Source organism: Oncorhynchus kisutch, linkage group LG18 (assembly GCF_002021735.2).
Source record: "Oncorhynchus kisutch isolate 150728-3 linkage group LG18, Okis_V2, whole genome shotgun sequence".
Lineage (NCBI taxonomy): Eukaryota > Metazoa > Chordata > Actinopteri > Salmoniformes > Salmonidae > Oncorhynchus > Oncorhynchus kisutch.
The window spans coordinates 4,073,583-4,087,542 of NC_034191.2; the positions used below are offsets into that span (position 1 = coordinate 4,073,583).

Sequence of the window (13,960 nt, forward strand, 5' to 3'; positions counted from 1 at the left end):
TCTAAATGAACTGACTCGTACCCTTATTACACCCTGACCCATCTAAATGAACTGACTCGTACCCTTATTACACCCTGACCCATCTAAATGAACTGACTCGTACCCTTATTATACCCTGACCCATCTAAATGAACTGACTCGTACCCTTATTACACCCTGACCCATCTAAATGAACTGACTCGTACCTTTATTACACCCTGACCCATCTAAATGAACTGACTCGTACCCTTATTATACCCTGACCCATCTAAATGAACTGACTCGTACCCTTATTACACCCTGACCCATCTAAATGAACTGACTCGTACCCTTATTACACCCTGACCCATCTAAATTAACTGACTCGTACCCTTATTACACCCTGACCCATCTAAATGAACTGACTCGTACCTTTATTACACCCTGACCCATCTAAATTAAGGTGATGATACGTCCTGTTCATATCCACACATTCATGTGTGAATGTACTGTGGAAGAGGGACCATATTCTGTCTCCTGATATGTTCTCTGATGGTCCTGATGGGGTGTAGGGATTCAGAGTCCATGTTTTGTCTCCTGATATGTTCTCTGATGGTCCTGATGGGGTGTAGGGATTCAGAGTCCATGTTTTGCACAAGCGATGCAATGCTTTTAAAAATCAAGTAGAAATGAATCCGAGAACCATTTTAAGGATGTATTCATTCACCTGAACAACAGCTGACCCTAAAGCACAGAACAGTTTGAATAGTCTTTCTCAAATCAAACCCAAACACTCTCGCTGGGGGGCTTGTGACACACTCGCTGGGGGGCTTGTGACACACTCGCTGGGGGGCTTGTGACACACTCGCTGGGGGGCTTGTGACACACTCGCTGGGGGGCTTGTGACACACTCGCTGGGGGGCTTGTGACCGACCGACAGACAGACCGATGTGGATGGAAGAGACAGACAGACAGATGTGGATGGAAAGAGACAGACAGACAGATGTGGATGGAAAGAGACAGGCAGACAGATGTGGATGGAAAGAGACAGACAGACAGATGTGGATGGAAAGAGACCAACAGACAGATGTGGATGGAAAGAGACCAACAGACAGATGTGGATGGAAAGAGACCAACAGACAGATGTGGATGGAAAGAGACCAACAGACAGATGTGGATGGAAAGAGACAGGCAGACAGATGTGGATGGAAAGAGACAGGCAGACAGATGTGGATGGAAAGAGACAGACAGACAGATGTGGATGGAAAGAGACAGGCAGACAGATGTAGATGGAAGAGACAGGCAGACAGATGTAGATGGAAGAGACAGACAGACAGATGTGGATGGAAAGAGACAGACAGATGTGGATGGAAAGAGAGACAGGCAGACAGATGTGGATGGAAAGAGACAGACAGATGTGGATGGAAAGAGAGACAGGCAGACAGATGTAGATGGAAAGAGACAGACAGACAGATGTGGATGGAAAGAGACAGACAGATGTGGATGGAAAGAGAGACAGGCAGACAGATGTAGATGGAAAGAGACAGACAGACAGACAGACAGATGTGGATGGAAAGAGACAGACAGATGTGGATGGAAAGAGACAGACAGACAGACAGACAGACAGACAGACGGAAAGAGAGACAGTCAGACAGATGTCGACGGTGAATGTGTGCAGGTTACTTTTAACGGGGAGGAGGACAGACAGACAGAGAACCGTAGAATCAGGAGTTGATTCTCTCTCTCTTGTAACTGTCTCTGTATAGTTGGCGTTGCGATCATGGCTTCTCTTGGGAGGGTTTATCGTTTCTCATATGAACATTTTTCTTGTTTTATATTTTTCTCCTCCTGTGACAGTTTGTCAGTTATGCGTCTGTCTCACTATGCACTCTTATGTAACTACCTGCTTGACTGCAGCGATCACAATAGTAGTGATCAAACGGATTGATTGATTGATTGAATTGATTGACACCAATGGAAACAAACAGATTCTGGTTACAGGGGAAGCACATCAATAAACCCACTACTTCCATAAAGTGCTTCCTGTCTCTTTTATTTTGGTGTTTTATTATCTACCTACTTCCTGTAATGCATTAGAAAATAGTTGTTTATTCATAGTCCATCACTACAAAACAACAGCTCCACTTGCTGATATACCTAGTTTCATCATAACCAGTCATCCGCTGGAGGTTCCTGGAACAGAAACCTGTGGGTCATACCGTAGGTCTACTTCGACTAAATTACCTGAGCGTGACTAAACGACAACAACCCCGGTGCATACTGCTCCGTGACTCATCTCCCTATCACGGAAAGAGTTCAACATTGATACCGAATTATAGGAATAATCTATTTTTTTAAAAACGATTGGATATGTTCTACATCTAAGAGAGATTAAAGTGTAATTAAATATGCCATGTTCATCAGCCTACCCTTTTCTCAAATCAAAATAAAACACTCCATTTTCTCCCGCCACATTCAACCCAAAAAGCCCTACCGCCACCTGCCGGTGTTTAGTTACCGCCGCATCAGAAACCTGTTACACCTGTTAGGTGACACCTGGGACCAATATGTCAAATCAACCTGGAAACAAACATTGTCAAGATCTCGAACTCTTCATGTAAAGCGAATTGATGTAGATATGAGTTATTACGTTAAATCACCGCTTTATTCTCTATATCTGGCGATATGTGTAATATATCTCTCAATTCAAGCGTCTTTATTGTCATGGGAAACATGTTAACATTACCAAGGCAAGTGAAGTTGATAATAAACAAACAATGAACAGTAAACATTACACTCACAAAAGAATAAAGACATTTCAATTGTCATAAGGTTTATAGAGCGTGTTGTAACGATGTGCAAATAGTTGTTCTCTCCTGTTGGTTGTAATGTCGTCTTGATGCAGGAAGTCACAGGTGAGTATCGCTTAAACAGCGACACGCCCTGAAACCCGGAGCTCCGGAAAAACACTATGCAGGTACTCGACAACAGGACTGAATCATACGTCCAAACAGTTGTTTTGCAACTAAAACTAGAGTTTCTATTGGAAAAATTCAGGTAGATCACTCCCCGTGTCGTTACGTTTGTTTCCGTTTAAGAAAAGTTTTGCAACGGAATCAGCGTAATGAATTACTCCTCAGATATCCGCGGTGGGGCCGTTTGCGATCATTCCTGGACGATACAACTCTATTAAAAGTGCGATTTGCTACGAAGGAAATACTCTGAGTTCATATTGATTGTATTGAAATTGGTTTCCTGAACTGTACTATTTCGGTTGCAGTGTTTATTTTTTTAAATATATTTTTGCTGGTTTGTGAATCACCTGTTATCGTGGAGGCCGTAGGACTCCATTGAAGACAAAAGGCCTACCTTACACTCCCTCCCCTTGGAATTTACCTGAGGAGTAGCTGGCCTACAGAAATCAGGAACAGACAGATTTATCTGGTTGCCAGCCACCATGGACTACATGGACTCTGGAATGAAATACACCCCCAATAAGGGACAGGTACTGTGGCCGTTTCTTCCTCTGGTGTTTATTTTGGTGTGTGTGGACAAATAGCTTGGTTGATTGGGGACCACCTCTCACAATTTAAGCTTCTATTACGTGTGTGTCTGTCATGCGTTTATTGACGGTTAGAGAGCTGCTCTGTTTATTGACGGTTAGAGAGCTGCTCTGTTTATTGACGGTTAGAGAGCTGCTCTGTTTGTTGAGGGTTAGAGAGCTGCTCTGTTTATTGACGGTTAGAGAGCTGCTCTGTTTATTGACGGTTAGAGAGCTGCTCTGTTTATTGACGGTTAGAGAGCTGCTCTGTTTATTGACGGTTAGAGAGCTGCTCTGTTTGTTGAGGGTTAGAGAGCTGCTCTGTTTATTGACGGTTAGAGAGCTGCTCTGTTTATTGACGGTTAGAGAGCTGCTCTGTTTATTGACGGTTAGAGAGCTGCTCTGTTTATTGACGGTTAGAGAGCTGCTCTGTTTATTGACGGTTAGAGAGCTGCTCTGTTTGTTGAGGGTTAGAGAGCTGCTCTGTTTGTTGAGGGTTAGAGAGCTGCTCTGTTTATTGACGGTTAGAGAGCTGCTCTGTTTATTGACGGTTAGAGAGCTGCTCTGTTTGTTGAGGGTTAGAGAGCTGCTCTGTTTGTTGAGGGTTAGAGAGCTGCTCTGTTTATTGACGGTTAGAGAGCTGCTCTGTTTATTGACGGTTAGAGAGCTGCTCTGTTTGTTGAGGGTTAGAGAGCTGCTCTGTTTGTTGAGGGTTAGAGAGCTGCTCTGCTTATTGATGGTTCGAGAGCTGCTCTGCTTATTGAGGGTTAGAGAGCTGCTCTGCTTATTGACGGTTAGAGAGCTGCTCTGCTTATTGACGGTTAGAGAGCTGCTCTGCTTATTGACGGTTAGAGAGCTGCTCTGTTTATTGACGGTTAGAGAGCTGCTCTGTTTATTGAGGGTTAGAGAGCTGCTCTGCTTATTGACGGTTAGAGAGCTGCTCTGCTTATTGACGGTTAGAGAGCTGCTCTGCTTATTGACGGTTAGAGAGCTGCTCTGCTTATTGACGGTTAGAGAGCTGCTCTGCTTATTGACGGTTAGAGAGCTGCTCTGCTTATTGACGGTTAGAGAGCTGCTCTGCTTATTGACGGTTAGAGAGCTGCTCTGTTTATTGACGGTTAGAGAGCTGCTCTGTTTATTGACGGTTAGAGAGCTGCTCTGTTTATTGACGGTTAGAGAGCTGCTCTGTTTATTGACGGTTAGAGAGCTGCTCTGCTTATTGACGGTTAGAGAGCTGCTCTGCTTAATTGAGGGTTAGAGAGCTGCTCTGCTTATTGACGGTTAGAGAGCTGCTCTGCTTATTGACGGTTAGAGAGCTGCTCTGCTTATTGACGGTTAGAGAGCTGCTCTGTTTATTGACGGTTAGAGAGCTGCTCTGTTTATTGAGGGTTAGAGAGCTGCTCTGTTTATTGACGGTTAGAGAGCTGCTCTGCTTATTGACGGTTAGAGAGCTGCTCTGCTTATTGACGGTTAGAGAGCTGCTCTGCTTATTGACGGTTAGAGAGCTGCTCTGCTTATTGACGGTTAGAGAGCTGCTCTGCTTATTGACGGTTAGAGAGCTGCTCTGCTTATTGACGGTTAGAGAGCTGCTCTGTTTATTGACGGTTAGAGAGCTGCTCTGTTTATTGACGGTTAGAGAGCTGCTCTGTTTATTGACGGTTAGAGAGCTGCTCTGTTTATTGACGGTTAGAGAGCTGCTCTGCTTATTGACGGTTAGAGAGCTGCTCTGCTTATTGACGGTTAGATAGCTGCTCTGTTTATTGACGGTTAGAGAGCTGCTCTGTTTATTGACGGTTAGAGAGCTGCCCAAGCTGCTCTGCTTATTGACATTCTCATTAGCCACACCTACAGTTGGGAGGTGCCAACACTCCTATTTACATTGATGTCCTAAAGCATTAGGAAACTGATGATGACATCTTAGTCACACAACATAATGATCAAATACTTTAATTGATAGTGCAATGGCATCTACAGTACAGCTTTTCATTGGCCTGATGAAGCTAGGCTGATCATTCATTGGCCTGATGAAGCTAGGCTGATCATTCATTGGCCTGATGAAGCTAGGCTGATCATTCATTGGCCTGATGAACCTAGCCTGATCATTCATGGGCCTGATGAAGCTAGCCTGATCATTCATGGGCCTGATGAAGCTAGCCTGATCATTCATGGGCCTGATGAAGCTAGCCTGATCATTAATTTGCTTTGTAAATTAGCATTGTGGCTCTGGTCTGCTCATTGCTAAAGAGATATCTGATAGAATACACTGTCATCAGTCCCATTCATTCACTGCAGTCTTCCAAGCAATCGGACACCAGCATAGTTCATTGAAAATGCAACCAATAAAAGCTTGACTATTTTGGTGGGGGCAGCAGAGCTAGAGCGAGGAGGGGGCCCTTCCCTACCTATACAATGGTAAGAGAACTTCCACACCTGAAGGCTACACAGCCGTGGGTCTCTCACTGTAATGTTCTCCGAGCTAAAGACGGGCTTCCATCACATCAATCTCTATGCCGAGGGCGTGGTAGCAACTGATGGTATTAACTATGTTGTTAAGTATGTAGTGGGGATTGTTTTCAGGCTGTTGGTCTGAAGACTGATTTCATGGCATGTCAATATGAAGAGTCTCTATAGATTGAGCTGTAGTCATTAAAAGGTCATGCGATGCAGGATAGCTATTATTGCTACCAACTCCGGGCCCTAGTTATAGCTTACACTGTCAGGAAAAACTCTTGGACCTAAATTTAGCTCTGTGTTAAAATGCTGTAGAAAAAGAGTGGGAGTAGAATGAACCAATCAGAAACCACAACACGGTGATGCACCGATCCCATTGTCCTGTCGCGACATGTTCCCAGGGAACTATTCAATGTACGGTTGTTACCGTGGAGAGGGTGTGATTTATACTTAAAACGTTTTAATCCCTTCAGAGTAGTGATGTTGTAATCTATACTGAACAAACGTATAGACGCAACAGTGTTGGTTTCATGAGCTGAAATAAAAGATACCAGAAATGTTCCATACTGCACAAAAAAAGCTTATTTATCTCAAATGTTGTGCACAAATTTGTTTACATCCCTGTTAGTGAGCATTTTTCCTTTGCTAAAATAATCCATCCACTTGACAGATGTGGCATATCAAGAAGCTGATTAAACAGCATGATCATTACACAGGTGCACCTTGTGCTGGGGACTACAAAAGGCCACTCTAAAATGTGCTGTTTTGTCACATAACACAGATATCTCAAGTTTTGAGGGAGTGTGCAATTGGCATGCTGACTGCAGGAATGTCCACCAGAGCTGTTGCCACATCATTTAATGTACATTTCTCTACCATAAACTGCCTCCAACTTCGTTTTAGAGAATTTAGCAGTACGTCAAATCGGAGGGCATGTTGTCCGGACCTCTGGCAGTGTCTATGGGGTGCCACAGGGTTCAATTCTCAGGCCGACTCTCTTCTCTGTATACATTAATGATGTCGCTCTTGCTGCTGGTGATTCTCTGATCCACCTCTATGCAGACGACACCATTCGGTATTCATCTGGCCCTCCTTTGACACAGTGTTAATTAACAAACCTCCAAACGAGCTTCAATGCCATACAGCACTCCTTCCGTGGCCTCCAACTGCTCTTAAATGCTAGTAAAACTAAATGCATGCTCTTCAACTGATCGCTACCCAACACCTGTCCGCCCATCCAGCATCACTACTCTGGACGGTTCTGACTTAGAATATGTGGACAAATACAAATACCACATTAAGCATCTTCAATCCGAAATTAAATCTAGAATTGGCTTCCTATTTCACAACAAAGCTTCCTTCACTAATGCTGCCAAACATACCCTCGTAAAACTGACCATCCTACCGATCCTTGACTTCGGTTCGTCATTCACAAAATCGCCTCCAACACTCTACTCAGCAAATTGGATGTAGTCTATCACAGTGCCATCCGTTTTGTCACCAAAGCCCCATATACTACCCACCACTGCGACCTATATGCTCATGTTGGCTGGCCCTCTCTTCATACTCGTTGCCAAACCCACTGGCTCCAGGTCATCTATAAGTCTATGCTAGGTAAAGCCCTGCCTTATCTTGGCTCACTGGTCACCATAGCAACACCCACCCGTAGCACGCGCTCCAGCAGGTATATTGCACTGGTCATCCCCAAAGCCAACACCTCCTTTGGCCGCCTTTCCTTCCAGTTCGCTGCTGCCAGTGACTGGAACGAGTCTTATATCTCCCTCTCTAACTTTAAGCATCAGCTGTCGGAGCAGCTCACAGATCACTGTACCTGTACACAGCCCATCTGTAAATTGCCCACCCAACTACCTCATCCCCATATTATTACTTACCCTCTTGCTCTTTTGCACCCCAGTATTTCTACTTGCACATCATCATCTGCACATCTATCACTCCAGTGTTAATGCTACATTGTAATTATTGTGCCTCTATGGCCTATTTATTGCCTTACCTCCTTGATCTGCCCACACTACACTACATACATGTTTCTATTGTATTATTGACTGTACGTTTGTTTACGTGTAACTCTGTGTTGTTGTTTGTGTCGAACTGCTTTGCTTTATCTTGGCCAGGTCGCAGTTGTAAATTAGAATTTGTTCTCAACTACTACTACAACAACAACAACTAGCCTACCTGGTTAAATAAAGGTGAAATAAAAAATGAAAAAAGATACTATATTTATTGAAGATTATATGGCAATTTTGAGTTCAATCAATTATTTTCTCATATCGAATTATTTTGTTAAAATATAATGTTTCAGGAATCATACACTTGTGTTTCTAAGAACAGAAACGATTTTTTACAAATCTGATATGGTGGGTTATGAGCTTTTTGAGGTGGATGTACACCCCTGTGCGTTTTGAGGTGGATGTACACACCTGTGCATTTTGAGGTGCATGTACACACCTGTGCGTTTTGAGGTGGATGTACACCCCTGTGCGTTTTGAAGTGGATGTACACCCCTGTGCGTTTTGAGGTGGATGTACACCCCTGTGCGTTTTTAGGTTGAGGTACACCCCTGTCCGTTTTGAGGTGGAGGTACACCCCTGTGCGTTTTGAGGTGGATGTACACCCCTGTGCGTTTTGAGGTGGATGTACACCCCTGTGCGTTTTGAGGTGGATGTACACCCCTGTGCGTTTTGAGGTGGATGTACACCCCTGTGCGTTTTGAGGTGGATGTACACCCCCCTGTGCGTTTTGAGGTGGATGTACACCCCCCTGTGCGTTTTGAGGTGGATGTACACCCCCCTGTGCGTTTTGAGGTGGATGTACACCCCCCTGTGCGTTTTGAGGTGGATGTACACCCCCCTGTGCGTTTTGAGGTGGATGTACACCCCCCTGTGCGTTTTGAGGTGGATGTACACCCCCCTGTGCGTTTTGAGGTGGATTGGCACACCCCCCTGTGCGTTTTGAGGTGGATTGGCACACCCCCCTGTGCGTTTTGAGGTGGATTGGCACACGTGTGCATTTTGAGGTGGAATGACACCCCCAGGGAGAATATTATTGGCAAAGAAGATGCCGTAGAAGTGTTGTAGTGTTCAGGTCTGAGCCAACAGCAGTCTTGGCACAGAGAGAATTGTGGGTGATTGTAGTCAGGCAGTCTGTCTATCAGGTGTTATACAACACTCCTTCCGTGGCCTCCAACTGCTCTTAAACGCTAGTAAAACCAAATGCATGCTTTTCAACCGTTCGCTGCCTGCACCCGCACGCCTGACTAGCATCACCACCCTGGATGTTTCCGACCTAGAATATGTGGACATCTATAAGTACCTAGGTGTCTGGCTAGACTGTAAACTCTCCTTCCAGACTCATATCAAACATCTCCAATCGAAAATCAAATCTAGAGTCGGCTTTCTATTCCGCAACAAAGCCTCCTTCACTCACGCCGCCAAACTTACCCTAGTAAAACTGACTATCCTACCGATCCTCGACTTCGGCGATGTCATCTACAAAATGGCTTCCAACACTCTACTCAGCAAACTGGATGCAGTCTATCAGAGTGCCATCCGTTTTGTCACTAAAGTACCTTATACCACCCACCACTGCGACCTGTATGCTCTAGTTGGCTGGCCCTCGCTACATATTCGTCGCCAGACCCACTGGCTCCAGGTCATCTACAAGTCCATGCTAGGTAAAGCTCCGCCTTATCTCAGTTCACTGGTCACGATGGCAACGCCCACCCGTAGCACGCGCTCCAGCAGGTGTATCTCACTGATCATCCCTAAAGCCAACACCTCATTTGGCCGCCTTTCGTTCCAGTTCTCTGCTGCCTGTGACTGGAACGAATTGCAAAAATCGCTGAAGTTGGAGACTTTTATCTCCCTCACCAACTTCAAACATCTGCTATCTGAGCAGCTAACCGATCGCTGCAGCTGTACATAGTCTATCGGTAAATAGCCCACCCATTTTCACCTACCTCATCCCCATACTGTTTTTATTTATTTACTTTTCTGCTCTTTTGCACACCAATATCTCTACCTGTACATGACCATCTGATCATTTATCACTCCAGTGTTAATCTGCAAAATTGTAATTATAGACTCTTTTTTCTACTGTGTTATTGACTTGTTAATTGTTTACTCCATGTGTAACTCTGTGTTGTCTGTTCACACTGCTATGCTTTATCTTGGCCAGGTCGCAGTTGCAAATGAGAACTTGTTCTCAACTAGCCTACCTGGTTAAATAAAAAATAAAAAAATTAATTGACGTTGGCTATAAGCAAATAGAACCTTCTTTAGGTTGTGTTGTTGAATCCCAAAATACAACATTGTTACTTTGTTTTCGCTTTTTAAACAAAGCGCCAACGAAACTCAAACAACCTGGAGTGAGTTATTTGACCAAGTGCTTAGTGGAGCTCCCTCAGTGCTTAGTGGAGCTCCCTCAGTGCTTAGTGGAGCTCCCTCAGTGCTTAGTGGAGCTCCCTCAGTGCTTAGTGGAGCTCCCTCAGTGCTTAGTGGAGCTCCCTCAGTGCTTAGTGGAGCTCCCTCAGTGATTAGTGGAGCTCCCTCCTAGCAAGTTTGGCAACATTTAACTCAGTGAAAGTCTTCCTCCCACTCTGTCTCTCTCTCTCCCTCTCTCTGTCTCTCTGTCAATTCAATTCAAGGGGCTTTATTGGCATGGGAAACATGTCAACATTGCCAATGCAAGTGAGGTAGATAATATATAAAGTGAAATAAACACTAAAATTAAGAGTAAACATTACACATACAGAAGTTTCAAAACAATAAACAATAAAAAATATTATATATATATATATACCCTCTCTCTTTCTCTCTCTGCGTCTGCCTCTCTCTCTGCGTCTGCCTCTCTCTCTGCGTCTGCCTCTCTCTCTGCGTCTGCCTCTCTCTCTGCGTCTGCCTCTCTCTCTCTCTCTCTCTCTCTCTGCCTCTCTCTCTCTCTCTCTCTCTCTCTGCGTCTGCCTCTCTCTCTCTCTCTGCATCTGCCTCTCTCTCTCTCCCTCTCTCTCTCCCTCTCTCTCTCTGCCTCTCTCTCTCTGCCTCTCTATCTCTCTGCCTCTCTATCTCTCTGCCTCTCTATCTCTCTGCCTCTCTATCTCTCTGCCTCTCTATCTCTCTGCCTCTCTTTCTCTCTGCCTCTCTTTCTCTCTGCCTCTCTCTCTCTGCGCCTCTCTCTCTCTGCGTCTCTCTCTGCCTCTCTCTCTCTCTCTCTGCATCTCTCTCTCTCTTGCTCTGCGTCTGCCTCTCTCTCCTCTCTCTCTCTGCGTTCTGCCCTTATCTCTCTATCTACTCTCCTCTCTCTCTCTCTCTATCTCTCTCTATCTCTCTCTCTCTCTCTCCTCTCTCTCTCTGGGCCTCTTCTCCTCTATCTCTGGTCTTCTGCCTCTCTCCCTTCTCTCTCTGCGTCTGCCTCTCTCTCTCTCTCTCTGCTGTCTGCCTCTCGGTCTGCCTCGTTCTCTCTGCGTCTGCTCTCTCTGCGTCTCTCTGTCTCTCTGCGGTCTGCTCTGCTCCTCTCTCTCTCTCTCTTGCGTCCATGTCTCTCTCTCTCTCTCTCTCTCTCTTCTCTGCGGTCTGACTCTCTACTCTCTCTCTCTCTCTGCCGTACCTGTCTCTCTTCTCTCTCTCTCGCTCTCTCCTGCGATCTGGCCTACTTCTCTCTCTCCTCTCTCTCTCTGCGATCTGCCTCTCTCTCTCTCTCTGCGTCTGCTCTCTCTCTCTCTCTCTCCTCTCTCTGGCGGTTCGACCTCTCTACATCTCTCTCTCTCTCTCCTCTGCCGATCTAGCCGCTGCTCTCTCTCTCTCTTCTCTCTCTCTCCTTGCGTCGCCTCAGCTCTTCTCTCTCTCTCTCTCTCTCTCTCTCTCTGCGGATGCGGCCTCTCTCTCTCTCTCTCTCTCTCTCTCTCTGCGTCGCCTCTCTCTCTCTCTCTCTCTCTCTCGTCCTGGCCTCTCTCTCTCTCTCTTCTCTTCTCTCTCTCTCTCTCTCTGCGTCCTGCTCTCTCTCTCTCTCTCTCTCTCTCTCTCTCTCTCCTCTATCAATTCAATTCAATTCAAGGGCTTTATTGGCATGGGAAACATGTGTTAACATTGCCAAAGCAAGTGAGGTAGACAACATACAAAGTGAATATATAAAGTGAAAAACAACAAAAATTAACAGTAAACATTACACATACAGAAGTTTCAAAACAGTAAAGACATTACAAATGTCATATTATATATATATATACAGTGTTCTAACAATGTACAAATGGCTAAAGGACACAGATAAAATAAATAAGCATAAATATGGGTTGTATTACAATGGTGTTTGTTCTTCACTGGTTGCCCTTTTCTCGTGGCAACAGGTCACAAATCTTGCTGCTGTGATGGCACACTGTGGAATTTCACCCAGTAGATATGGGAGTTTTTCAAAATTGGATTTGTTTTCGAATTCTTTGTGGATCTGTGTAATCTGAGGGAAATATGTCTCTCTAATATGGTCATACATTGGGCAGGAGGTTAGGAAGTGCAGCTCAGTTTCCACCTCATTTTGTGGGCAGTGAGCACATAGCCTGTCTCTCTTGAGAGCCATGTCTGCCTACGGCGGCCTTTTCTCAATAGCAAGGCTATGCTCACTGAGTCTGTACATAGTCAAGGCTTTCCTTAATTTTGGGTCAGTCACAGTGGTCAGGTATTCTGCCGCTGTGTACTCTCTGTGTAGGGCCAAATAGCATTCTAGTTTGCTCTGTTTTTTGTTAATTCTTCCAATGTGTTAAGTAGTTATCTTTTTGGTTTTCTCATGATTTGGTTGGGTCTAATTGTGCTGCTGTCCTGGGGCTCTGTAGTGTGTGTTTGTGTTTGTGAACAGAGCCCCAGGACCAGCTTGCTTAGGGGACTCTTCTCCAGGTTCATCTCTCTGTAGGTGATGGCCTTTGTTATGGAAGGTTTTGTGAATCGCTTCCTTTTAGGGTGGTTGTAGAATTTAACAGCTCTTTTCTGGATTTTGATAATTAGTGGGTATCGGCCTAATTCTGCTCCTCGCATGCAGTATTTGGTGTTCTACGTTGTACACGGAGGATATTTTTGCAGACTTATGCCGTGCAGAGTCTCAATTTGGTGTTTGTCCCATTTTGTGAAGTCTTGGTTGGTGAGCGGACCCCAGACCTCACAACCATAAAGGGACAATGGGCTCTATGACTGATTCAAGTATTTTTAGCCAAATCCTAAGTTGGTATGTGAAATTTATGTTTCTTTTGCTGGCATAGAATGCCCTTCTTGCCTGTCTCTCAGATCGTTCACAGCTTTGTGGAAGTTACCCTGTGGTGCTGATGTTTAGGCCAAGGTATGTTATAGTTTTTGTGTGCTCTAGGGCAACAGTGTCTAGATGGACTTTGTATTTGTGGTCCTGGTGACTGGACCTTTTTTTGGAACACCATTATTTTGGTCTTACTGAGATTTACTGTCAGGGCCCAGGTCTGACAGAATCTGTGATAAGATCTAGGTGTGCTGTAGCCCCCTGGTTGGTGACAGAAGCACCAGATCATCAGCAAACAGCAGACATTTGACTTCGGATTCTAGCAGGGGAGGCCGGGTGCTGCAGACTTTTCTAGTGCCCTCGCCAATTCGTTGATATATATGTTGAAGAGGGTGGCTTAAGCTGCATCCCTGTCTAACCCCACGACCCTGTGTGAAGAAATGTGTGTTTTTTTTGCCATTTTAACCACACACTTGTTGTTGTACATTGATTTTATAATGTCGTATTGTTTTACCCCCAACACCGCTTTCCATCAGTTTGTTATAGCAGACCCTCATGCCAGATTGAGTCGAAGGCTTTTTTGAAATCAACAAAGCATGAGAAGACTTTGCCTTTGTTTTGGTTTGTTGATTTCAATTAGGTGGTGCAGGTGAATACGTGTGTCTTTTACGGTAATGGTAAAAAGCCAATTTGACATTTGCTCAGTACATTGTTTTCATGAGGAAATGTACGAGTCTGTTAATAATAATGCAGAGATTTTCC

The 13,960-nt window shown here is 44.9% G+C and overlaps 3 protein-coding genes across 3 annotated transcripts in view; all 3 read left to right on the forward strand.

Moving 5' to 3' along the window:
* The window catches only part of aplp2 (amyloid beta (A4) precursor-like protein 2), a 153,899-nt gene extending 151,905 nt beyond the window's left edge, over positions 1-1,994 (forward strand). The window contains 1 exon segment of the mRNA XM_031795324.1: positions 1-1,994. This exon segment is cut by the window's left edge and continues 2,034 nt beyond it. The gene's annotated coding sequence lies outside the window, so the exon portion shown is untranslated.
* LOC116354729 (uncharacterized) overlaps positions 1-1,994 on the forward strand; it is a 3,225-nt gene extending 1,231 nt beyond the window's left edge. The window contains exon 2 of the mRNA XM_031795325.1: positions 1-1,994. This exon is cut by the window's left edge and continues 241 nt beyond it. The gene's annotated coding sequence lies outside the window, so the exon portion shown is untranslated.
* Positions 1,995-2,891: 897 nt separating this feature from the next.
* Positions 2,892-13,960, forward strand: part of st14a (ST14 transmembrane serine protease matriptase a) — an 89,853-nt gene continuing 78,784 nt past the window's right edge. Inside the window, exon 1 of the mRNA XM_031795784.1 lies at positions 2,892-3,463. Within this exon, the coding sequence (XP_031651644.1) occupies positions 3,416-3,463 (48 nt within the window). The 5' untranslated portion in view covers positions 2,892-3,415. The remainder of the gene's footprint in view (positions 3,464-13,960) is intronic.